The following is a 27,271-nucleotide window of genomic DNA, read 5'->3' as shown; positions in this document are numbered from 1 at the left end:
CATAGTTCTTTCAGATTACAGATTTGATAAAGTTTTTGTTAGAGTTAAGTGTATTATTTTCTCTTTATCAATTCAGTTACTGAACATATATTGTTGTTTCTACTTTCGTGTTTTGTTTCGTTATTTGATTTATTGCATGTTCTTGCTTAAATCCTAATTTATAAAACTGTCCATTTGTTGCGCGTAGTGTTAATTATATCCAACAATCATGAAGAGATTATCTGTGTTATATTGTTATGAGCAAGATGGTTAACGAAACTGTTGATATTCCTAAAACTGTTGAGGCTGGTTCTGGTTCTGGTGGTACTGCTACCATTGATTGGACTACGTACTGTTTTTCCCAACCTATTGATTTATCGGGTATGTCTGATAAATTCAGTGGTGGGACTTCTTTTTCTCGTTAGCAGAAAAAGATGAAACTCTGGTTAACTGTTAAGGGTTTATGACCAGTGGTGCAGTATGATCCTCTTGTGTTGGATCAAGAGAAGGTTGAATCTGTTAAGGCTTATGCTTTATGGGCTGAGAAGAATGTGGTGGCTAGGGCAGCCATTTTGGCAGCCTTGGTGAACACCTTGTTTGATATTTATTCATCAGATGCCTATACCGCGAAGGTCTTCTAGGATAAACTGGACCAAACCACAATACTGTTTATCAAGGACTTGAGAAGTATTTTGTGGCTAGGTTTCTTGAGTTCAAGCTGATGGATGGAAATTTATGACTGAACAGGTTCATGTGTTTGAGATGTTGGTTCATTCTTTGGGTGAGTCCGGTATGGTCTTGCCTGAGAAGTTTCAGGTTATGTTAGTGATTGAAAAGTTCCCTAAGTCTTCGGAAGAGTTTGCTCTCTTCCTGAAAAGACAAAAAAGAGAGATCATTTGGACTAAGTTGATGTTGAACATTTCTGTGCAGGAGCAACACAAGTCCAAACAAGGACATGTGATGCCTACTGAATATGGGAGGTCGAAGGTGAATGTAGTGACTGTAGGACAGAAACGAAAGGTAGTCACTAAGAAGGCTAACACTAAATCTGACAAGAACAAGGCTAAGAAACCAAAGGCAAATAAACCATGTTGGTCTTGTGGACAGGTTGGTCATTGAAAATAAACCAAAGGCTAATTATATTGGTCTTCATTTATTAATCTTATAAAAAAGAAATTTCAAAAACTTTTTATGTTAAATTTCAATATATTTCTAGAAAATCGCTCGTGACTCACGCAAGCTATTATGCTAGTTAAATTAAAAGAACAAGTTAAGATTAATTACTTAAGTGATATATATATATATATATTGGTAATTATTTATCTTATTTACTTAATGATTAGAAAAAAAATCTGGCAATAACATTAAGGTAGTGCAAAATAAGTTAATTTCAGATATTTTAAATTTTATTTACTTACGTATCTTCAACTTAAGAGATAATTAACCAAACATATAAGATTTTAAATTCTGAAAAACTGCAAGAAAAAAAACTATACTTAAATCTGAGCCCAACTATATAACCGGCGAAATACATATACAGGGTGGTAGGTAGGTGGATTGTTGGAAAAAACTTGTTACCGATTAAGAAACTTAGATATGGACTACAATAGATTAATTGTCTTGAGGCTTTAAATACACAGATCCCAGAACTAAGACTATTAAAGTGGTATAAGGGTTACATATAAGTTAATTATACATTAAAACCCCAGTCAAAAAGTACGACCAAATTACGAAAGAAATAGGTAATAGTAGAACATAATATGTTGTATTTCTTAAATTTTGATGTTCAATAATGAAGAACATCTAAATTTAGTAAATAATATAAATGATTATAAATTGTTTAATGTAAACCATTAAGTTATATAATGGTTAAAAATGCTAATTAATAATTACCATTAGATATTGATGGTGTTTATTGTTCTTGCTAATTTTGTATGTCAGCCTATAAGTATAAATAGGCTGATTAGTATTGTTGTAATTAAGCTAAAGAGATATATTACACTTAACACGTTCATTTTCTTTTATCTTTTCTGCACTATTAACATAATTAACTCAAAAATCCAAGATATATTATTAGAGCCTTAAGATCAAAAAGGTCTATATTTACTTTTGCAATATAATATATAACGATGATATTTCCTCAACAACAAGTTATTCCCATTTCTAATGAAGAAAATTACAATTTCTGGAGTATCAAGATGAAAGTTGTTCTACAAGCTACACAACAGTTGTGGGATATTGTCGATAAAGATATACCTCAAACCGAGGCTACACTCAACACAGAAACATCTCCACAGGTTGACTAGACGTAAAAAGATGCAGAGTCATCAACCAAAATATATCCTGCAGTTACAGATATAATATTTCCCAGAATAATAAATGTTGCTTCTGCAAAACAAGCATGGGACATTTTGAAAGCAGAATTCCAAGGAAATGAGAAAATAACAGCCATAAAACTTCAGTCCTTGAGACGTGAATTCGAGAACTTGAAAATGAAAGATGGAGAAACTGTTGAATGTTACTCTTGTCGAGTAATTAAATTGGTGAATGAATTATAATCAAACAGTGAAAATATAACCAACCAAAGAGTTGTTAGAGAAATGTTGGTTACCTTATCTGAAAAATTTGATACAGTTGTGACTGTGAATAATCAAAAGATCTCACACAGTTAAGCATATCGGAGTTGATTGCATTTTTACAAATTCATGAAGATAGGATGTTACGAAGAAGTGAAACATCACATGAAGGAGTTTTTCAGTCAAGGCACAAAGCTTCATCCTTCAAGAAAAATAGAATAGGAAGAGCACCTAGAAGATGCATTCTTAGCAACGTCAAATAATCTGAGAGAAACGTAAAAACTTTTCCATGTTCGATTTGCAAGAAAATAAATCATGCCGAAAAGAATCGTTGGTTTAAGGGAAAACCTCAATGCACTTATTATAAAAAAATCAACTATACCTAGTAGGAGTGCATGGTCCAAAATCAGCAAGCAAGTATATCAGAAACAAAGGAGATGAGAACAAATTATTTTATGCATGTCAAAATGCAACAAATCAGAAGGATGCATGACTTATTGATGGTGATTGTACTAATCATATGACCAAACACTCTCATATTTTCACCGAAAATAGACCCCTCTGTTAAAGTTCCAGTGAGAATGAGGCAATGGAGCAATAGTGAAATTTGAAGGTAACGATATTGTCTTTATTCAAACAAAGGAAGGAGAATGGCAAATCAAAAACGTTCGCCATGTCCCTAGTCTGGATCAAAATTTACTCAGTGTTCCTCAAATGATGCAAAATGGATATTCAATTCATTTAAAAAGAGACATTTATCTATGATCCAAAAGGAAATAACATTGCTTGCGTAAAAATGCAACAAAAATGTTTTTCCCTTCAATGGTAGTAAAAAATACAAGAAAAGTCAATGCATGCACTAACATGGTTGTGGCATAAGCGTTTTGTGCATAGTAATATACAAAACTTGAAGTTACTTTTTAACAAAAATATGGTCCAGGGACTTCCTGTGATTCCGGAAACTACATGTGTATGTGAAGGATGCCAGTTGGGAAAAATGTCTCAAAAGCCATTTCATTTTGAACAAGTATGGAGAGCATCCAATAAATTAGAATTGGTACACACATATGTTTGGGGTCCAATGAGAACGCCCTCACTTCACAATAACAAGTACTTTATTCTCTTTATTGACGATTACTCTCGAATGACTTGGGTATGCTTCCATGATAAAATATTGGAGGTATTTAAAGTTTTTAACAAATTCAAGAGCCAAAGTTGAAAAGGAAAGTGGATGTCAAATCAAGTACTTAAGGATCGACAACGGGACTGAGTATACCTCATCAAAATTTAAAAAAATTTATGAAGTGGAGGGAATAAATCACCAAATGACTGTTTCACATACACCACAACAAAATGGTGTGTTTGAAAGAAAAAATAAAACTGTGATGGAGATGGCAAGATCAATTTTGAAAGACAAAGGTTTGTCAAATAAATTATGGGCGGAAATTGTCTACACAATGTATCTTTAAAATTAGTTACCTATAAAGGTTGTTTATTATAGAACGTCTCTTCATTTATGATATGGGAATAGACCATTTGTAAGTCACTCGAAAATATTTGGATGTGTATGTTACATCTATGTACCAAGTGAAAAATAGATGGTCTATGCCCACACCATAATTGAAGAGGCGTTCTATTATAAACAACCTTTGTAGGTAACCGATTCTGAAGATACACTGTTGTGTAGATATCTTCCGCCCATAATTTATTTGGCAAACCTTTGTCTTTCAACATTGAACTTGCCATCTCCATCACGGTTCTAATTTTTCTTTCACACACACCATTCAAATTATTATATGAAAAAATATTAAAGTCATAATAAAAAAAAACATAAAAACGGTTTATAACGATATAATTACAATTTTTCTTTCGAATTCTTGAAAAACATCATGAATATCAATAATAAGTCTTTACAATATTTAATTTATTTTATGTTACAACCATGATTGATATTCAGTTGCATAAAAAATAGATATGGATTTTTTGTCAGTGATAATGTGAATACCATACATAAATTATTGCAATTTATTTATTACATAATTTTAATTTTTGAATAATTATAAATGCATGTTATTTAAGTAATCAATTGTCGCACTAGATGTTAATTATGATTATGCATGTACATAAATCAGATATTTAGCATATAAATAATTGAAATCATCGTAATTTACTAAGAAATGTAACATACGATAATTTACATGCTGACACACACACATATAACTTAATCTTATTTTGTTAACAGTAGTGTAAATAAAAAAAATCACCATTTTTTCATACATACATACGTTGAATTTCAAAAACCAACATTTTTTTTAAAATCAACTTTTATATTAACAGTACTGTAAATTTTACATTATTGTATATTATGATTGTAAGTCATTCTGACTTGAGTTATGCATTTTTTATCTTTTAAATTGAGTAAGTTAATAGTAAGTTAGTAGTGAACTCGGTAATAATATATACCGGTACATATAGTAAATTTAAATAAAATTCAAAAATTTTGGTCAACTCTGCATTCAACATATATGTTAATTTTTAGCTATTTCTTTGTGAACATACTAACGACATTTTACATATTAAATTTAATCGTTTCGTTTTAAACGTGCACTTTAAACGTGCACTGACTACTATGTTTATATTCATTCATTAAATAAAAATTATATAACACAAATAAGAATATATATATATATATAGCTAATGAGCTATATTATAAATGTTGTGTAATTTGTTATGTCTTGTACGGAAATAATACAAATTGAAAAACAATCGACTTGTATTTGATATACGTTAGACATTGTACAATATTTATTAATAATAAAATAATTAAGAACATTATAATTGCATGATGCATAAAAGAAACTCTAGAAAATGACACGGGTCTCGCATGAGTTATTATGTAATTAGTTTTAAATAAATTTATAAATAAACTTTGTTCTTAATTCTTTTATATTATTTTAAATTTAAATGAGCATCGGTGGGCATTTGTGGTTGGTTAGATTGGCAGGAGTAGCCTAGTTGGTGGTGTTTGTATTCATGACGGCATTAATTTAATAAATTAATAATATAATCATAATTAATATTTTTAGAAAGTGATTTTTTTTTTGAAAAAATTTAACCGACCAACTAAACTCACCGTTTATATCCTATTTTACTTATAATAGGTTAGTATAAATAGATGCTTAATTATTAAAAATAAAATTATATTATTGACCGAAAATGCTTAAAAAGAGAATACGAAAAAAAACACTCATCCATGATCCAAACATCCCTCTCGTGGTTGTCGTCGGCGCCGCAAGGTCATTGACTTATTTGATATATCAGTTTTGTCATCAAATTTTTTCATTAAGTTGTATAAACTATATGCCTCCGTTCTTTAATAAAAAAAAAAATCGTGTTTTACAAAATCATTGCATGCGTTTGTCTCCAGTTTCTTAGGGTTTTAGTTGCATGCATGTAATTTTTACAATATTAGTCTATGCATGGCTAAGGTCTTTCTAATTTTGCTCTGCACCTCTCTTAATTTGTTTGCAATTGCAAAGACGTTGTGTTCGTTCAAATACAAACTAATTTAGCTTTGGGACGACAAACAGATGATTTTTACTATTGCGACTGCAGGTGATTTGTAGTTAGTTTGCCCCGGAACTTGATCTTAATTTCATGTTTTGGTTTGGCGCAGATTGGAGGTTATGTTGTTGTGAACTGGAGTTGTTAGCAGTGTAGGTATGAGGTTCAAGGGACTAGGAAGTAGGTTGGAGATATTGTGCAAATAAGGTATTATCATAAGTGTTGTTGGCAATGTGCTGAGATAATATCCAAGACAGCGCGAATTTATAATGAGTTCTTAAGGCCTTGTTCATCTTTGGTTGAACTTGCAAACGGTTTGGTTCTTGGTCGAGTTTTTGAGTTTTTTCACGATTTTTCTTCCTAGGAAGTTTGCGACAGACAGTGTTTAAGCTTTTGGATAGGAACTTATTTGGTGGTCAAATTAGTTGGATCATCCGAGGAAGTGAAAGTGAGAGAGTTATTTCTGGGCTAAGCACTGTTAGCAGAATGGTAATTGGGATTTAGGACAAGTAAATTCTGAAATGCTATTTTTAACATATATTAAGTGTCCTGTTGAATGCAGCATACTTCAAACTTCAAATTGGCTGTATCAATTAATACTTCTGTTTCATTAAATTATATGCACTTCATAACTAAGTCATCTGCAATTTTCTGGTGAAACTCAACTATTTAAGCTCCGTTTTGATATTTTGTTTCTTTTTCTACATGACCAGCTTTAGAATCTAGTTCTAATCATGATGTCATAAATATGTATCGTTATGTGAAATACGAGGATTTTGATCAAGGGAATTATATCTGGTTACAGGAACCCCTGAAAGGGTTTCCCAGAGCTTTGAAAAGAATCAGTTTTCTCAAGTAGAAGCACAAAAAGGGAGTTGGAAGAAATTTATAGCAACTGAGAAAGAAGGTATGATTCATCAAGCTGCTCTCTGCCCATTAGCTAAAAAGGTAAATGTTAAAACCAATTGCATCTACTGAAAATGCTTGGTAAAAAATACAGATATTCACTTTCAAATGATAGAACAGCTTGTATTATGAAAATGAATGAGGAGAGAACGAGACAAAATAGTTTCTGGATATTTACGAGCTAAATGCTACGAACCTACTGATGCTGATTTTTAGTGTATGCACTGTTGGTGTTTGCAGTGTTGCTATCAGTAGCAATTCTGAGTCTCCCCAGGCCTTATCATTCATGTTCCTTAAAACAAAGTACAACAGTCAACAGGGTCCTTGATTGAGGTTGAATTCTTATGACTGGGGATGTAAGGAGCTTTGTTTTTCTCAAACTAAAGCGGAACTGGCAGGAAAAATCCATTGATTAGGGTCGCGAGCATACTCCTGCACCATACAAGCACATTATGTATCAGGACCCTCAAGTGGGGAACGTGAATCACTGGTAACAAACCTTCACTGTCACTTTATATTTCAAATGATAAGCATTTGATAGATTCGAAGACCTTAGTTTTTACTGTCACAAGGATCTCTATTAGGCAGTGGAATTGTTAGTAATATAATTCTCTTCCTCCTTTTACCTTTTAGAGTGAAGTTTGATGTTGTTAATAATGCAGAACACTGTGACAGTCATGATGAGTGGGTTTTTTATTGCACTTGCTAGGATTTCACCAGTCTTGACATGTTAGTATCAAATCTTTCACAGGAACGAATGCCAAAATTTGTAATTTTTCCCTATACCGTAATCTCTCTGTACTTGAGGGAATTAACATCCTCAAACTGTTTCCCATATTCTTTTTCTTTTTTTTGCTAGATAAATTTACCTCTCATTCTCTAAACTACTGTTAATATCTCTTCGAAGTTGCAAACTATCAACAGTCCTCTAAAACATTCTAGAAAGGTGTTTTCTTTTTCGTATAGGGATCATAAGCTTTCAAGAAAATCTGTTATCTGCTATGAATATAGATAAGAGAATCTGGTGAGGTCTATAAAATATTTCGCTTATGTCTATACAATTAGGCAGCTTATAGATACTGTTAAGGATACTATATTGATGCTTCTGCAATCTGCATGGCAAAATCAACAGAGGCTTTTAGTTTTTGGTTTCAACATTAAAAGGTGATGCAGAGCTATTTTTCCTTATAGAAGATGGGGACTATACCAGCATCATATCTGCAAGAAGCAGGATAGCGAAAGATTGGCCTTTAGTATGGATCATACACTTGATTATTGCAGTCTTCTATTGTGGATACTGGATCGTGTAGAGCTCAAATGTGTTTCACAACAGTACGTAGGACTAGGAAAAGACTTGGTGTACAAATTGCGCTAATTAGATATTTCTTCCTGCTTTTTTCCGTATGTTCCAAAATTCATTTATCGTTTTGTAGTTAGAATTGTTTTTCCATTTATGGCTACTTAGTTTCTGTATGTACCTTACATATTTACTTGAATTACTCGCGATTTTGATGTTCCACCTAATTATACAAAATCCTGACCCTCTTAATGAATCCACAATAGTAGTACACTGTACTTGTCAAATGAATAATGCTCACTGCTCAAGTTTTGCATAATGTGGAAGATTTGTAAGGGATCACAGTCATTTCAGGTTACATATATCTTAGTGTTTTCAGCATTTGTTTTAGAATTATCTTTACCCTTTACTCCTATCAACTCTTGCCTTTAGGTTCATAGGTTTCAGCTTGTAATTCTGTTTATGGAGAAGAACCACTATCCTATAACCTGGCACTTATAGTTAATCTTAGATCCCGACATCATGGTAAATTTAGCTCTGTGTCTGGGGATTATCCTAACGATAGACGTGGGAATTTAGATGATTAGGTTCTTGCTAAACAATACTTAAGAACTCGTAATTCAAAATTGTTATTTTTATTTAAACTTGAGATGAATTAGCTGAGTCTAAATCTGTTCTTGAAAGTTTTAGTTCGGATAATATATGAAAAATAGGAGAGCTAGTTTTTTTCTGGTTTATTACTGGGAATATTTTTTTAGTTATCCCTATAATAAGAGAATAGACATGTGATGGAAGACGGGTTTTGGTGACTAAAGTCGGCTTAATATATCAAGTTGGTCACTGAACTGATAACGGTATCAAGATGGAAGACTAAACTAATAACGTTGTTTGCTGCAGTACAAAATTGACATCTGAGTTTTTAAAAAATTGTGCATTGATGTGGTTACACTGGGTCCTTTTCTATTGTCTTATTTGCAAATTTTGTGATTGGAACTCCCATGTGACTCTGTCTCCTCCAAAGTATAGACAGGGAGAGATTACTGTACAGCTTTTAGTTGGCCTGTGGACCTTGTTGATCTGCCTTCTGTCTTTCTCGTCAATGGCTAAATCATTTCAATAATTAGACTATGCATATGTTGTATTTTATGGATTAAGATTTAAAAAGTGAGTGATACATTTCAATGTTTTGAACAGGGGAGCCTAAAGCAAGTGATGTTAAGAAGGCCATTGTTCTGAAATCTGCAGTGCAGCAATGAGATCACGAGACATCCTCGGTATGTATGTTACAAGGCTCATACTTTTGGTATCAGTTTATTGTTTTATCATCAGTGATCAGGCTGCAACTTATCTGTCAGAGTAGTACATTGTATCCTAAGAAGCAACGATAGCTTCCCGTGCCAAAATTTAATCTCAGATGAAATCCGATAGCTCTACTGAAAGTCCGATACATTTAAGTAAATTAAAAATTGCTAAATTCACTTCCTTTTTATCAGACTGGTCATGTCTCCTCAGAATTATACCAGGGTCTTAAAGAAAACAGATCAGGAATGTAAGCTATAATCTTACTGTCTGCTACTAATGTACATGTGTATAATACAAAGTGCCATTTCAATGCTCAATCATACAGAGAAAAGTCTCAACTCCCAAATAATCACATTGTTTACTAAAGAATTAAGTCAGATCAATAAAGAGCAGACATTAGCCAGCGCAATGGTTTAGATATTGGAGCATCAATAGGAAACATCGAGATTGAATGAAATTAGTACTTGCGAAAGTTTCTTAAATGATAAACAAATACTTCAATAATTTAAAGAATTGCAGTAGTATTAAACTCTGCAACAACCATATATAAATCTTTAGCATTTACTGGGGATCTACAACTAATGTAGGCCATGAGCTGGCCACTGGGATTTAGAATCAATATTAATTCTGGCCTACCTGGTTGTCCTCTTCTTCTTCTTCCTTATCTGGTCTTTTTTCAGGATTCTTTCATAGAACCTTGTCAACATATAATCCAAATATACGAAAAGCGTCTCAACTTTTCTTGTCACTTGATTGATAAACCTGTTGTCTTAGATTTCGTTAGTTCTTGGGTTTTAGTAGAGAAACTGCAGAAGGGCAGTCTGTTTTTGTAAAAAACTCGATAATTGTTAAGAAGTTATTGTCACTTACCTCGAAAATTTATCACCTTTATCTTTACAAGTTACATTACTGCTATGAATTCTTTTATTGCTAGTTCTGCAGAATTATTTTGTATGAGCTACCTTTGCGTTCTTTATCTGCACGTACTTGCACGTAAGTGTCGATTACTTTATAAAGGCATGAACATGTTTCTCATTCGAGGAGAATTTAAATAAGAATGTTTAAGTTGTCATATAGTAATTCCCTGGGAGACAACGCCATGATGGTTCCTAGGAGCATGCTGAGCCACTGTGCAATAAAGTTTAAGTATAAAACACTAACTAAAGTAATTACATTAGGTTATGATTACCGCTAACCAAGTAATCGCATAAATTACTCATCAAAGACAGAACTTTAATTGCATAATCTCAAACATTTCAGTAATATACTAACAAACACAGAATATTAGAATCTAATAATCTAGTTGAGCTGAGAAAGCTGGCTCTGACACCAAACGCTTTGTTTACGTGGAAGAAACAATGCGTAATCTCAATTAAAGGGTGCGCAAATAAACTAGCTTCTTTATTCAAGATTTAGTTGTCATCTTCTGGCAAAGAAGAGTAAAGCTACCATTTAAAATGCAACGATGTTTCGGTCATGGGAGGGTGTGTCCATATCTGTAGGATATTATAAGAAACCAGAACTAGTGTTATTAAGAATGGGTTCACATGCAACAAAGCATGTTTTCATTCTAAATACAGACACCAATATAGAACAAAGGAGAGTAGATGTGGGATTGGTTTCCATTTCCCAACCCCACATCTTCATGAGGATCTGTAACAAGCTTAATGCTGCACCAGAAGATCCCGAAACATAGTAGAAATTAATGAAACAATAAAAAAAAGAACTGTGTTCTTGAATCTTCTTACTAGTACATTACACAGTAGTTAAATTTCTGCGATATGATATGTTGTTATCAATCGTTTGCTCCTGACCATCTCCCGTATTCATATTGGAACTTGGAAGTGTTTTAGCTTTGCTTAAAAAGAACAATACTTGTTCTTGGACACTGTAAATTTTGATTTGGAGTAGAACAAGAGTATGTAAATGTACAAAAGGATGCCGGTTTTGGTGCAAGTTTTGCTTTAAGAAAGGCTAAACTCAACTTTTAAGACTACCCCACTACATGTACTTACAGTTAGTAGTAGTATAATAGATTGGTTCTTGGGTAGCTCAAATTCAAATTCAAAAACAAACCACACTTCACAAAGAGAAACCAGCAAATCAATCACAAAGTTCTGCATTACACTTGAACCAAGATTCTGGAGAACTGTAATTATCGTGTGAAGATAGCTTTGTATTGGTAATTGGATCTTCCGCGAAATTAATCATAATTTTGATAAATGTCTGCTAGTAATTAAGACTTAACCATATCTAACCAATGGCATATAATCACACAACCAAATCAACTGCTACAGCTTCAATTCATGGCTGGGGAGTTAAGACGGTGACAAATGTCTCTGAACTAATTTTATCTGCAATGTTGCCAAGATGGTGACTAAGTTTACCTTATGTGTATGCCTTTATAGCGCGTATAAAGTGATTCAAAGAAAATTAATATACGCGAGGGACCAATATTTGGCCCCGACCTCTACATTAGTCAGACTTAATTGCCTGCAAATCAGGGTTGAGAGCTAGTGATGAAAATGCTAATGCCCTGGAGACTGGAGTTACTGACATTGAAAGATTGAGACTTGAAACTTTAATCTTATTTACAGACACAATTTTGTCTTCAAAAGTATGTTAAACTGCGATTTATAAAGAAAAACTAGTAATTTAAAACATGTACAATACATACATTCAGGAAATGTTATGGCTAAGTAAGCTGAAGTAGCTAACTGCAAATCTACCAACTAAAATCCTAAATTTCTAGAATCACCAAAGATACAACCTTCTGATATTTGGCATGTACAAAAATATGTATAACCTCTTCCCCTAAATTGCAATTGAGATTTAAAATCGACAGAAAGCTTAGCATAGATGCATTCGGACAAATATATATCAAAATTTCTTACGAATCTTGATTGTAGGTAATCCGAGAATGTGACAGGCGTTGAAAGATGATTGGTGCCCCATATTGAGGATATAGAAGCATTAGCACCGTTGGCGCGTGTTGGTATTGTGGGGATAATCTAAATCTGAATCTTTGTAGGATTGTTGCAAGGGTTAGTTTAGCCTGTAGGATTGCTAGATTTTGACCAATACATGTTCTGACTCCGATGCTGAATGGCATAAACGCAACAGGGTGTTTAGCAGCTCGGGCTACCCCGTCTGAAAATCGACTAGGATTAAACTCATTTGCATCATTTCCCCATATTGCCTGATCATGATGAACTGCTAGGATTGGTATCAATAGCTCAGTTCCCCGGGGGACCTTGCAGCCCCCTAGTTCCACATCGACTTTTGGCCTTCTGATGGTTGCTACCACTGGAGGGTAAAGTCGCAAAGTCTCGTTTAGAATCATCCCCAGCTGCACATCACAACATACAACCAATTTTAGTAAAAAAAGAACTTAGGGAAACAAAAATTTTAATATTATGAGCATTTTGAGGAACAAGGAAACAAATCAATAAATCTTACCGTCTTAAGCTTGGAAACGTTATCTTTGGTGGGCGTGTCACGTGAACCGCACACCTGGAAGACCTCGTCACGTGCCATCGCCTGCCACTGTGGATGCATTGCTAGCAAGATGGTGGTCCATGTCAGCAGATTGGAGGTAGTTTGCTCGCCTGCAAAGAAAAAGCTCTTGCACTCCTCTGCAATGTCATGGACTGTTATCAGTGATTCCTTCTCCTCTTTGATGCTGGCCTGAATCATTAGGCCTAGCAAATCTTTCGGGCTATTTTCCAGCATTTCATTCTCCCAATTCGCTCTCCTTGCATCGATTACTCCCAATAGAGACTTCTTGATTTCTTTCTCCAATTTCCAAGACTTCACATTCGTCTCCGTAGGTAGAAATCTGATACAGAAAAATACAAATTTTAACATCTTAATAAAAAAAATTAATGCAGTCCAATCATAATTTTAAGTAATCATATTTAACTCTGTGAAACTGATGAGTACCTGTAGCCAGGTATGAAAACTTTCTGAAATGCCTGAGATGCTAAGGCCATCTGTTGAGCTTGAAGTTCGAAAATTGTGCTGCCATCTTCATAACTCGGGCCAAATGCAGTTCTGGTAACTATCTTTTCCGTCAAGGTTTGGTACCACTTTGACACCTCTATTTCCACTTCCTCCTCACCGGACTTGGACAATTCTGGTAACCAGTTCTCCAACATTTCCGTCACACTGCTTAACGCTGCCGGTATCAATAACTACACAGAAGTCGAGGATATAACTAATTTAACCCCCGATAAATAATTAAACTACATTTTCCGAATATTACATAACAAAGTTGTAAAAGTAAATACCTTGAGATTTTCCATATGGAAGGTAGGGGCGATTATTTTCCGGTGGTGAGCCCATTTATGGCCATTGAGGCTTAACAAGCCTCCACCTTCAACCTGTTTCATTAATGGATGCGCCTCTATTTTCTCGTAGAGTTCAGCCTTTGAGCAGAAGATTTCTCTAATAAGGTCTGGATCAGCAACTGTTAGTCGAACCGTCGAACCAAACCACACCAGAAATGTTGGTCCTGCAGTCAATTAAAATTCACAATCACCATTAGTATGTTTAGAGCTTCAAGTAGAAAGCATAACAGAATGAGATAGTACAAAACAACAACTAACTCAGAGAAAGCCTAACTGATAATGTAGACCCTACAATTCATCTTGCTGTCAAAAAATGATGAGAAAGATAGGGAAGAAAACAAATGAAACTGAAAAGAAGAGGACAACTCAACACCATAAGCCATCATCAAACACAGACAATTTCATTGTCGAAAAATAAATAAAAAAGCGATTTTTTTATGAAATTAGGATCATCAGCTTTTCTACAAAGTCGTAAAATCCTCGAGTAAAGTTGATGCCACCTCTCTCACACCATGTACCTCCAAATTTTCCCAACTTAATTTCCGCTAAAAAAATGTCTGACTAGATGGCTCGCAAAAGTAAAAGCCAGAATTCTCGAGCAAAAGGATATAATTTGTATCTTGAAAAAGTAAGAAGTTTTTATCCTAACGCCTTAAGCATCAAGGAAGATAGTTGTGAAATGCTAACGTATGATAACTCGTCCAAGAATCCGAGCTCAGAAAAGTAGCTAAACAGCTCTAAAAAGCGCAGTAACTTTGTTTCAACAAACCATATCGATCAAAATTTAAGTTAAGCAAAACCGAAAAAATAAAGCTAATGATTCGTGTAATAAAAGTACCGTAAATTTTCTTCCAATGGTGGTAGAAAGAGAGCACTCTGGGGAGAATATTGTGAGAAAACGGAGGAAAAGACATCGACGAGGCCTTAAACATAAGGCTACCGATTTCTTTAGCATTGCCAATGAAGAAATGATAAGAAGGGCCTCTGATTCCTTGCTTACTGAAATGTTGTTCAATTTTTCGCGGTCTCCACCACAGCCTAATAACCATAATCTTCACCGCGAAATATATTACCGTTGCACTCACAAATAACCAGCACCAGCTCTGGTAGTAAGACTGATCCATCACCATGGTTTCGAGTTGTTGTGATGTCTCTAGGCCAAGGCAAATGTGTGTGTTGTTGTAATCTTTTTTTTTTGTTGCAGCTTGTAAAATAACTAACTGCTTTGGTGAGGTGTGAGCTTGGACTATTTATAGTGCAACAAGCAGCAAGTAGTAATTTAGTATTTATAGAGAGGAGAGGGAGAAGAGAGAAGCAAAGGTTTGTTTGGCAATGCCAACGGCGTAGGGTCCGCCATTGGGATTATAAGGGTCAACTCAGTAATGTCTGCTTTTTGTTTTCTCTGTATTCCTACATTTACATTAACTTATTGTTAATTCATAGCTAATACAATATAAAATTTTATCATGTTCATGGATACTAGAATACACCGAGATAGTTGAGGTGGTAAGGACTAATCTGTTGTCGTTTAAAGTTCGGGATTCGATTATCGCTTAGCCCGATTATGTTTATTCCGAAATTCGTTAGGACATGTATTTAGGAATATAAACCTTTTTTTAATCTAATTATTCAAAAAAATAAGAATACGCACAACTGCAACACTATTTTATTGTTCTAAAGTGTTATTTATTTATTTTATGGTAAGGGATTTGGAGCCGCTATCTTTCAGGTGTGCACTGGATAAACCTCACGGGATCACGCAACAACATGCAAACCACGTGAATCAAGATAAACCGCATTTAGGCGACATGCTCTGGCTTAGGAGGCATAATCATAAATTTTTCTTCCGTGAAATTCGAACCTGTGACAGTTATCCACTTTTTAACCAACTGAGCCAAACTAGGAAGATCGGAAATAAGAATATGTACAAATGCAACAACAATTTATGATTTCTTCCCGATCTTTTGATCCAAAAAGTAGTATAAATGATAAACCGGAAAGAGATAAACCGGAAAGAGAATCGAACATATGACTTATTGTTACTCGTACGAAGACCAAGTTCTTATACCAGCATTATTTCTTCCCATGTAGTTTGTTAAGAGTTAGCAGAATGAAAAGGATCTTCAAGGATAGCTAACAATCTCTAATTTTGAATAATTGTATAGTATTGAATACTTGTTTACAGTTAGCATTAAATGTTTGTGACCATGAATTTGTTGGAGATTATACAACTACATTTATTATTTTGTCATGTTTGTTGATTGTGGCATAATGGATAAATATCCGATTTTCGTTTTTCTTTTCATTCTTCTTTTTTAAGTATAGATATAATTAAGGGGAAACTTGATAATTATATCCTGAAATAATTGCAAATCTTGACTATATAAACCTAATGATTGTTGTAGCTTAATAATTATGGACTATTATCAACATAACATTTTAATTTTTTCAGAATTTTAACTTAATCGATTAGTAATTTATCGAGATTCTACTTGTTGAGTTCTGGTATATAATTCAGACTATTAACTTATATCAATCATATTCCGAGACCACCTCCTCACAAGCGATTTTTTAAGTGACAGTCGAAGATAATTAAGTGATCGTATGAATCGCGGGTTCATATAAAAGATTTCACATTAATTATTTTACCGAGAAGAAATTATCGATAGATAGTTACATCAATCGCTTCTTACGAACTCGGATCCTTCTTTAAATCAATTGTTAAAACAACACTATACAACATTATAATGACTTAAATCCTAGTACAGGTGAAGCAATTGATTGTGAGGTTTAAGAACTAGGCATGATGTAATTAAATAGAAGTAGAGAAGATTAATGTTGAAAGAGATAGGAGCACATTTCTGAATCCAACAGGCCCATTAACAGTCAGACTTTAGTTCTTAGATACTCTACACTATACAGTGTACATACATGCTTTAAAGTGATTAATTTGATCAAAGTGTGGACGCTACAATTAATCTAATAATGTACTACAGTACTACTATTTTCAGAAAATCTATGTAAAAAGTTTAAACAATTAACTCCTGTACATCTTTACACCTATTCTAAGGCCGGAACCAGGAGAGTAATCGTAAGCTGAAATCTCGGCTAAACTGAAAATCTTGATTTTTTATAAAACCGCGATCATTGGTTATATAGTAGTATTCTATTCGTCTTATTGAATTCTATACGAATGAAATGGGCACGGGAATTAAGAAAGAAATATAATTTAGTAGGGAAAAATAAGAAAAATAGGTAAAGTGGTGGAATCAATAAATATTAAAGTTATAAAGTGGGTGTAGTAAAAGAAAACAGTAGGTGTAATTAATTTTTATATTATAAAATTTTACTACTTTTGATAACTTTTCAGATGTATAGAATTGAATGTGACATACAAAAAAGAAAAAATATATAGAAATGAACGGAACTATAAATTTTAATCTTAGTTTCGGCGTCATTATTAGCGATGATTAATTTTAGTTCCGGTCTGATTCCGCCGCCGCACATATTACCAAACTTGTGTTTGTGTGTGGATGTATAGTGAGTTGTGTCTAAACACTACACAACTCCCTATCTTCTTCCTTGTTGTTCCCAGAAAGAAGGTTTAGGGGGAGGAGATATAGAAAGGGGGGGTGGTTACTTGTTTTTTGGAATGTTGCTCTTAAATAAAAGGCACATGGGAACAAAGCTTGTCTATTTAAGGGGTTTATTTTGTGTGTTTTTGGTGGGGAACTATGCTATGTGTTGACTCAACAAGGAGGTACCCCAGCTCCCTAAATCTTGTCTTAATACTCCCAAGACATGTTTCATTCATGTACCCTTCATCGATCCTACCTAATTTCTGTTCTTCAGTTATGTGTGTATGTATACTGGTTCCGCTTTTACGATGTTCCTTGTAACATCTTGTGTACTCGTTTTGGGTTTCGGACCAACCTATTTTTCGCCACCGATTTTTGGAATAAATATAGGATTGCGAAATTTTATTTACTGGCGTATTTTATAGGATAAGAGTGAAAAAATTACTTTACAATATTAAACTATTGAATTGTTTCCGGATCTTTAATTTATCGTTGTTAAAAATAATATATCATTCATGAAAATATCCTGGTAACACCTTACGGTTTTGTTAAAGTTGGTTAGTTAATACGATACCAATCCATTTGTCCTCCTCATTGTAGTTGTAGAAGTTGAATACCAATTCATTTGTCAACCTCATAATCTTCTCATTATTGGTTAGTTAACTGATATCGTTAACATGATATCAACAGGGTCGTCCATTAGAGTGCGTGTAATATCCCGTAATTTTTTTAGAATTCGATTAATAAAAGAATAATAGAATAAAAAAGATTAAAATTAGATAAGGACTAGGATTTAAAATTGGGTTAGAATATTGGGCCTAAAATTTGGATCAGATTCTAATATGGATAACTTGTAGGTTAAGATATAGGGTTTTGTCTCGTTATAAATACACCCTATTTGTCTTCCCCGCCTTAATTAATAAAATTCGTAGGGCTCTTCTCAGCAAAAATCAGTAGTCTTGTAAAATTCGTAGAAAATTCATCGTAAGTCAGAATTCAGTGATTCTGGACTTTTCGGAAAGGTCTTTTCGTTATCTTCAGCTTTCGTGTTTCGTGTTTTCCAAGAAAATATCATTTAGAGGGTCAAAAAGAGTAAATTCAGATCTGGTCAGGCTTTGAGGTAAGTACTTTTTGACTTACTTATATTTTCGGAAAAGTTTTGATACTCTGATTTTCGAATTTCGTATAAGATATAAGAATTCTGTTTCGAACTGTATAAGAAATAAGATACGAGAATCTTTTGAAACCCAGTCTCTACGTTTTCGAACCTGTTCGTAATTTACGCTATAGTTCCGGAACTAGCCTTAGATACCCTTATTAGGCGCACAAGTGTGCAACTTTAGATACCTATTAAGGGCGCGTAATTATTGAACTTTAGATGTCGACCACTGGCAAAGTGTGGTATATGAGAATAAGAATAAGAATTAGATGCCGGCTACTGGCAAAGTGTGGCCGTAGATCAAGACTGTGGTATTTATAAGAATTATCGTTTCGTTCTGTTTTACGCAGTTCTAATCTGTTATAAAAATATGCTCTGTTCTGTTTTAAATTCTGAATTTTAAAATATAAAACTTTGGGTTGGATTTATTTTAGAAAATATTTTACAAAATTATTATTGTTTTGAGGGAAATCATTTTATTAAAACACCCATTGTTTTCCGGTTAAATAGTTAGTTAATTTGTACTTGCTGGGCTTTGTAGCTCACCCCTTTTATATTTCAGGTTTCGTATAAGATTCGAGTTGGAAATCATTGGAGTTCGAGGATCTTAGTATGGGAGTAGATTGACTTTTGGGCTTCCGCTTTTAGCTGCGCTTTTGTAATAGACACCTTTGTAATAGATTTTCGTATTAGTAAATTGTATTTTATATTAGTTTTGATTTAGATTTAATGGTCCGGAAGTGCGGGCCGTTACAGTTGGTATTCAGAGCAGGCTGTCTTTCGGAGTGTATTAGGTATGAGACTAATACATTCCCTAGGATTCGATCTTGTGTACCATAGTTTGACCTTTGGTAGATCAAGGGGTAGATGTGTCACGAACTTTAGGATTATTGTGAATTTGGGGACCAAATTCTTTTTAAGGAGGGTAGTATGTAATATCCCGTAATTTTTTTAGAATTCGATTAATAAAAGAATAATAGAATAAAAAAGATTAAAATTAGATAAGGACTAGGATTTAAAATTGGGTTAGAATATTGGGCCTAAAATTTGGATCAGATTCTAATATGGATAACTTGTAGGTTAAGATATAGGGTTTTGTCTCGTTATAAATACACCCTATTTGTCTTCCCCGCCTTAATTAATAAAATTCGTAGGGCTCTTCTCAGCAAAAATCAGTAGTCTTGTAAAATTCGTAGAAAATTCATCGTAAGTCAGAATTCAGTGATTCTGGACTTTTCGGAAAGGTCTTTTCGTTATCTTCAGCTTTCGTGTTTCGTGTTTTCCAAGAAAATATCATTTAGAGGGTCAAAAAGAGTAAATTCAGATCTGGTCAGGCTTTGAGGTAAGTACTTTTTGACTTACTTATATTTTCGGAAAAGTTTTGATACTCTGATTTTCGAATTTCGTATAAGATATAAGAATTCTGTTTCGAACTGTATAAGAAATAAGATACGAGAATCTTTTGAAACCCAGTCTCTACGTTTTCGAACCTGTTCGTAATTTACGCTATAGTTCCGGAACTAGCCTTAGATACCCTTATTAGGCGCACAAGTGTGCAACTTTAGATACCTATTAAGGGCGCGTAATTATTGAACTTTAGATGCCGACCACTGGCAAAGTGTGGTATATGAGAATAAGAATAAGAATTAGATGCCGGCTACTGGCAAAGTGTGGCCGTAGATCAAGACTGTGGTATTTATAAGAATTATCGTTTCGTTCTGTTTTACGCAGTTCTAATCTGTTATAAAAATATGCTCTGTTCTGTTTTAAATTCTGAATTTTAAAATATAAAACTTTGGGTTGGATTTATTTTAGAAAATATTTTACAAAATTATTATTGTTTTGAGGGAAATCATTTTATTAAAACACCCATTGTTTTCCGGTTAAATAGTTAGTTAATTTGTACTTGCTGGGCTTTGTAGCTCACCCCTTTTATATTTCAGGTTTCGTATAAGATTCGAGTTGGAAATCATTGGAGTTCGAGGATCTTAGTATGGGAGTAGATTGACTTTTGGGCTTCCGCTTTTAGCTGCGCTTTTGTAATAGACACCTTTGTAATAGATTTTCGTATTAGTAAATTGTATTTTATATTAGTTTTGATTTAGATTTAATGGTCCGGAAGTGCGGGCCGTTACAGTGCGCAAGAAATTCTACCGCACAGAGTCCCAAATATAAAAGGGTTCCAAAATTATCAAATACGTATAAATATTTTTTAAATGTCATATTTTCGTGCAATTTAAATATATATTGTCATGAATTTTCAACACCGGACTGAGGTTCTGTCTGAGTTATTCTGTAATTCATTTTTAATAAATTTTGTTATAAATAAAATATTTTTCACATATGTGTTTTTTGACTTTTTCGGGACCCCTAAACTTTTACGTAGTTCAGGGTCTCTAAAAAGGAGACGGAACTGAATACCAATTTATGTTCACACCTATGCCTGATCACACTTACTAGTTCATTTGTCCGTGTGACCGTCTAAAAACTGGTTAGTTAACATGATATCGATCCACCTATACTTATTATTGTCCACAATTTCTAGTGATGATAATGGTAAGCGTCGAAAATAATAATGATTCAATCTAGGCCTCCTTTAACACTTAATTAAATCACCATTCTACACTTGAAGCAAAAGATACATAGATGTTTTGTTGATACTTCAGTACCACAAGAATAGCTTTATGATTTACATTTTACAGCTTTCAGAATCACGGGTATGCAAATTAAGCTCTAGACTGTCTAATACAACACTCCGCTCCTTATTTACAGATCCATATAAGTTCTGAATCTGCTTTAGTTTTAGAGTGAATGCTTCAAAGTAGATATGATATCATCCAGGAATGCCAATTCACTGACTGCAACTCCAGTTCCTAACAACTTTTGGAGCAAAAAATGAGCAATAAAGAGAAGTTGCACTGATCACAAATTATAAATCTGCAATGGTCTGAGAAGAAGGACAAGGTAGAATATGCAGACAATAAAAGAATACATGGAGTTTTCGAAAATGACCAAATTAATCTAACCAATAAAGCCTGCTGATATTGAAGGTACTAGATAAAGTGAAAAATCCCCTGGCATCTCAAACATAGGTATGTGATGTGATTTAGCTCAAAGTTAGCTCATATTTTATTTGTGATAGGTATTTGTATTTTATTTTATTTTTTATTTTTTGTACTAATGATATATATACAATTTTTAGTTAAAAATCTTAAATAAATTTACTTTTAAGTTACACTGATCCATCCACCTTAAAGTCAAAAGTATAATTTTTGACTTAAAACGAATAAACTGCACATGCAGCCAGCAGGAAGTTCTTTTTAAAGTACTTCTTTTAATTTTGTAATATTTTCTGATAAAACTTAGAGCCCGTTAACCTAAAATAATACTTAGAGTTAAAGTTTTTGAAGTGAATAAGTGAAACTTTTAAGTTTACATAAAAAAAAAATTCTTATGGGTAACTTATGTATTATTAAAAATATATAAAAATTGAAACATTATTCATTCGTATTGTTATATTATTTTATTAAGCAAAATTAACAAAATAAAATAAGTACAAAAATGTATTCTTAAGAATTTTTTATTCTTCCAAGTGTACAACACATCAAAACTTAGTTAAATAGCAAACCTTATTTTAAGAAGAAAAACTATTCTTAACAATTTTTAGAGTAAAGTATAATTTTTGACTTATACAAATTTGACATGTATCATTTGTTGGGTTTAATAAGCAGCCTCATTTCGCATTACGTTTTAGGTTAGGTTTGTTGATCACTCCCAAAACATGTCATAGTAGATTACGTTTTATGTTAGGCCCGTAAGGATTTATTTTTGGGTCACTCCCAAAAGATGTCATACTAATGGAGTTTTTTAGGCTGCTTAATATGAGCAATCCGCTCCTCCTAAAAATTATGTGGGACAACTTTTAATAATCTTTCCCTTCACACGTCGACCTTCACACCTTCGTTTATGCATCCTGATTGTGTGGTCCGGCTCCCCCTGACCCCCTTCGGAATCCTTCTAGCTTTCTAACTCCCTAATGCCCGTATTAGAGGCTCATCAGTCTTTTCCTTGAGTTCATACTGAGTTAGCCCATCTGCCTTTTGGAAGACCAACTGATATTGTTCTGGACCGTTGTAAGCTGAAGCTTTGATAACACTTGTCGGGCTTCTTAAGCAGGTCTAACTCTACATTAGTATGATATTGTCCATTTTGGGCCGAGTCCGCACAAATTTATTTTTGGATCACTCCCAAAATGTCTCATACTAATGGAGTTTTCTAAGCTGCTTATGTACTAACAACCTGCTCTCCAAAAAAGATGTGGGACAACTAATAACCTCACTCCCTTAATATCTCCTCGAAAATAATTCGGCAATTTCCACTAACTTATTATATTATTGTTATAAAAAATGTATCTCCACTTATTTTTTCTTCTACCTAAATATCTTTTATTTCTCCCCAGTTCTCTGTTTTCTTCATTTTTATATCTCTTTAATTTTTCATTATCCCATTTTATTCTTTAATATCATTGAAATCTTTACTTAAAATATGTAAATAAAATATGAAATATGTCTACTAAGACATATAGATTATTGATGTGAAATTATATAAATATAAAAAAGTAACTTTTCAATATTATTTTTAACAGAAACAAATACTCTTTCCGTCCCGATTTACTAGTTCACTTTACTTTTTGCACGTATTTTATGGTACAAATATAACATAATCCCATCTATTTTTTTTAAAAAGAAACTTTTGCTGAATAAAAATTCAAAAACTAATTTTTTATTCAAAAAAAAATTCAGAACATTTTTATGAAATCATGTTTAATTAGACAACCAAAGCTAAAATGTGTGTATCTATCTAGTAGTGAGATAAATCCAATATATTCTTGATTTAGCCACTCTTTTAGGTGTCAGATGATAACAGAAAAGGCTGCCCAAAAAACTGTATTTTCTGTGGAAGAATTTATGCAGAAACTTTGGCAGTTTGTGAAACAGGGTATGTATAACAACTGCATTCAATATGGTTAGTTATGTATTTCCTCTTTCCAGAATTTTCACTTGCTTTGATTTTATCTCCTTGAATTTAATGATTAGGTGCTTCTGTCAAGTTATCAGAAAATCTGGTTATTTATGTGTCACTTGTAAACAAAATCTATTTCTCTATTATACACACTATGTACAATCAATTTAGGCAGACGTTAGCTAAAATTTCATATATAAGTCAAATACAAATTTTAACACATACAATATGCTTAGTAAAAAAATTAGATAATCATAATTTTCTGACTATATTTATTGAATTAGATTTCTTTTCAATTATAATTTTATCTAACTAGTTTGTATATAGTGTTGTTGAAGAATGGTTATTCCACTTAGTTAAGCCAATATGCTCTTAGACAGATTTACTTCCTTCGTCCCAAAATATCACTTACTTTATTTTTTTGTGCTTATTTTTAGGTGTATAAAGTCATAACTCCGCATTTTTTTTTCTAAAATTTCTTTTTTATATTAAAATTTAGTATGTATATTTTTATTCAGAAAAAAAATCAAAAAAATGTGAAACTATTTTTTTTTAATCGTTAGTAAACCGCAGCCGCTACCCTTCGGTTGCACACTGGGTAAATTCTACGTGCTCGCGCAGTAGCCTGCAAACCACGTGCGATATGCGCGCATAATTATAAATTCTCCTTTCGTGGGATTCGAACATGTGACCAAGATGATAGTTTTCCTCTTTTTAACCAACTGAGTCAACCCCTTGCGGGCCTATTTTTTTATTCACCTTAAAATATGCATGAAAAGTTAAAGAAACTTGTATTTTGGGATAGAGCGAGTAAAATTTATGTTCAAATTATTGTATAATGCTTAATCTCGTATTTTAATTGATGCTTCTAGATGAATAATACAAATTTAATATTTTTTAATTAAAACAAATCGTAAAAATTGTTGTGATGGCCTTCCTCTAAAGAAAAATGTCAGATTTTAAGTGAGTTTTAAAAAATAATCTTAAATATCACATGCAACGGTCTAATTGAATTCCACTCAATTAATAATTATGACACATAAATTTATAAATAAAAGTATTTCAAATTACCATGTTATCAACATCGCATCTATTTTGTGCTCAATTTAATAACATGACTTTTCTTAAAAATCCTAACACATCAATATACCCATGTATAAAAGTGCAAGACAAACACTCACGTAAGAATTTTCTTTATGATGATTATCAAAAATTTTGTAGTGAATGCATGATTGTAAAAATCGGTAATCGGCACTAATTGGTTTGGGTACCGACTAGGGATTAATCGGCAAATCGGGGATTAATCGGAGGGATTAATCGGAACAAAAATCGGATATATTTAAATATTTTAATAATATTTAATATATTTACCTTATTTATTATGAAATATATAAATAATTTATAAATATTAATCGGATTTCAAAAAATAAATCGGCCAAATATTTTTTAAGAATTAATCAGGTATTAATCAATGATTTTTTTAAAAATCGGGGATTTTTAGAACAACGAGTGAATATAATAAATAGGGACTTAGCAAAGGACAAACCGAAACAAGGGATATCTTTTTAAATATCCAGCTGAGTCCCCCACCTTCAAATCATATCTTTTCCAACTTGTTAATAATTTATCTCCCTTAGATTCATCCTTCAAATAAGGATGGGATTTTTGAAGCAACCCTACATCTTTTTTGACGTATTAATCCATTTGTATGTTAATACCAATTACAAAACTTTAGCATAGTTTTCAAATTTCTTTCACATGCATTACTTCTTTCCGGATTCTACAATGCAACACAATTTCCCAATAATGTATATCTTAGTATAAATTCTGAAAGAAGTATAATCAATATACTATTCGGCATATTCTGATCGAGTTCGGCTCGAAATAGGCTCAAGCTCGGCTTGAAAAAAATTTAAAAATACGATTTTATATATTGCATTATTGCGAATATTTTCATATTAACTTCAAACTAACTCTATCAAAATCATAACTAATGGTGTTAATGTGATTTAACTAAAAATACTCGTTCAATATCTGTTACTGTCTTTTTTTGTTTATCTATTCCTAACTTCTATTTTAATTTGTAACTCATAATTTTTTGGGGCATAAATTGTGAGAATGTTCGGGTGGCTAAAAATCGAACCTTAATCCTTCCGACAGACTAACTTCTAATACTGTGTTGATTAATCACCTCATCTTAAACCTTAAGATGGTAAAAAAAAGCCCCAATAAAATCATATATTTAACAAGATGAACGCGCGTAAACAACTCTACGATCCCTTCATAAAATTTTCAAGTAACATAAAATGTTGAAATATAATATAAAATATATGCAAAACCTTCCTCTAAATGTTGGGTTAATTAAAATTTTAAAATAGATAAACTGGTTACTTAACAAGGGATCCCGTCTTTAAACGGCATAAATATGTCAACCACATGATCCTAACAAAAGCCGGAAAAGGCTTAAAAGCAATATGAAGAGAAAGAGGGTTAGTTATTGAGGTGACAAAGCTAGTAAAGGTTGGAGAATAATAACACAAAAGACTTGACTTGCTTCATCTCCGATTTTAAGTTTTTGAGTTATCGTCTACGCAATCAAACAGTGTGACTCGTCGGTTGAGTGACATGTCTCTGAGTAATTATTTTATGGCATGCATATATTATGTCTGTCAAAAATGTACCCCCAATCATTTATAGCTGCAGCTATTTTGTAGTTTTTGTAATCTCCACCGTTGATTTACAAGATCTTATCAGCTCGTTACATCAACTCATAGGCGTAGCCCAGGCCTGGCCTCTCTTGGTCCAGCTACTACTTAGCCTTGGCCTCTTTTTATCACTTCCTCTCTGTACTTCTATTATTGCTTCTTTATCCTTTCACCCCAATTAATTTTTATGAATCTTTTCTTTTTGCTTATTGAACATTAAATGTTCATTTAGCATCTTTAATTTTGACATTTTTCCTCAAAATAAGGTTTAGTCCTCAAAGCAAATCCAAAAATGTCCTGAAATAATGTATCTAGTTAAATTTAAGGAACTAACCTTATTTTGAGTATTTTGATATACTCGGTCATAACTCGTTATTTTACTTGACTTGGGACAAACTCGGACAAAACTTGAATTACTCGGAAAAATTTGGAAAAACTTGATTTTAGTATAAAAATTTCAAAAAAAATGAGTAATTCAAATATAAAACTCGGGAGTGAGTACTAGTTTCTAACAAAAAAAAAAGATAATTGTTAAATATTCTAGTGCCAAAATTATGGTAAAAGGTTAGCCAAAATTTTAAAAATTAATTAAATATGCCGCATGTCATTTATGTAATATAATATTACAGATTAAATGCATACTAAGGTTAAAAGTTACTAGTAGTTTAAATTTTTTGAGTTTTTAATTGAATGCTCTTTCGAGATACTTGGAAATATAATTAAACACGTTATATATCATTTACAAATATTTTAAGTTAAGAAAATGTTAAAATTAAAAATTATTATTTTATCTTACCAAGTTTTTAACCTAGTACTCGTTAATCCCTGACTTAG

General features: G+C 32.8%; 1 protein-coding gene across 1 annotated transcript; it reads right to left on the bottom strand.

Annotated features, from left to right (window-relative positions):
- Positions 1 to 12,213: 12,213 nt before the first annotated feature.
- On the bottom strand, positions 12,214 to 15,297 carry LOC141708881 (cytochrome P450 734A1-like). Its single transcript, XM_074512707.1, has 5 exons — positions 14,812 to 15,297; positions 13,914 to 14,137; positions 13,567 to 13,817; positions 13,084 to 13,462; positions 12,214 to 12,973 (listed from the first exon to the last, which is right to left on the bottom strand). The coding sequence occupies exons 1-5, from the start codon at positions 15,101 to 15,103 to the stop codon at positions 12,515 to 12,517; spliced, it is 1,605 nt and encodes a 534-aa protein (XP_074368808.1). The 5' UTR covers positions 15,104 to 15,297; the 3' UTR covers positions 12,214 to 12,514.
- Between the last annotated feature and the right edge of the window lie 11,974 nt (positions 15,298 to 27,271).

This window comes from Apium graveolens, chromosome 2, assembly GCF_009905375.1.
Source record: "Apium graveolens cultivar Ventura chromosome 2, ASM990537v1, whole genome shotgun sequence".
Lineage (NCBI taxonomy): Eukaryota > Viridiplantae > Streptophyta > Magnoliopsida > Apiales > Apiaceae > Apium > Apium graveolens.
The sequence above is the reverse complement of the archived record's forward strand: the minus strand, read 5'-3'. Positions and strand labels throughout refer to the sequence as shown.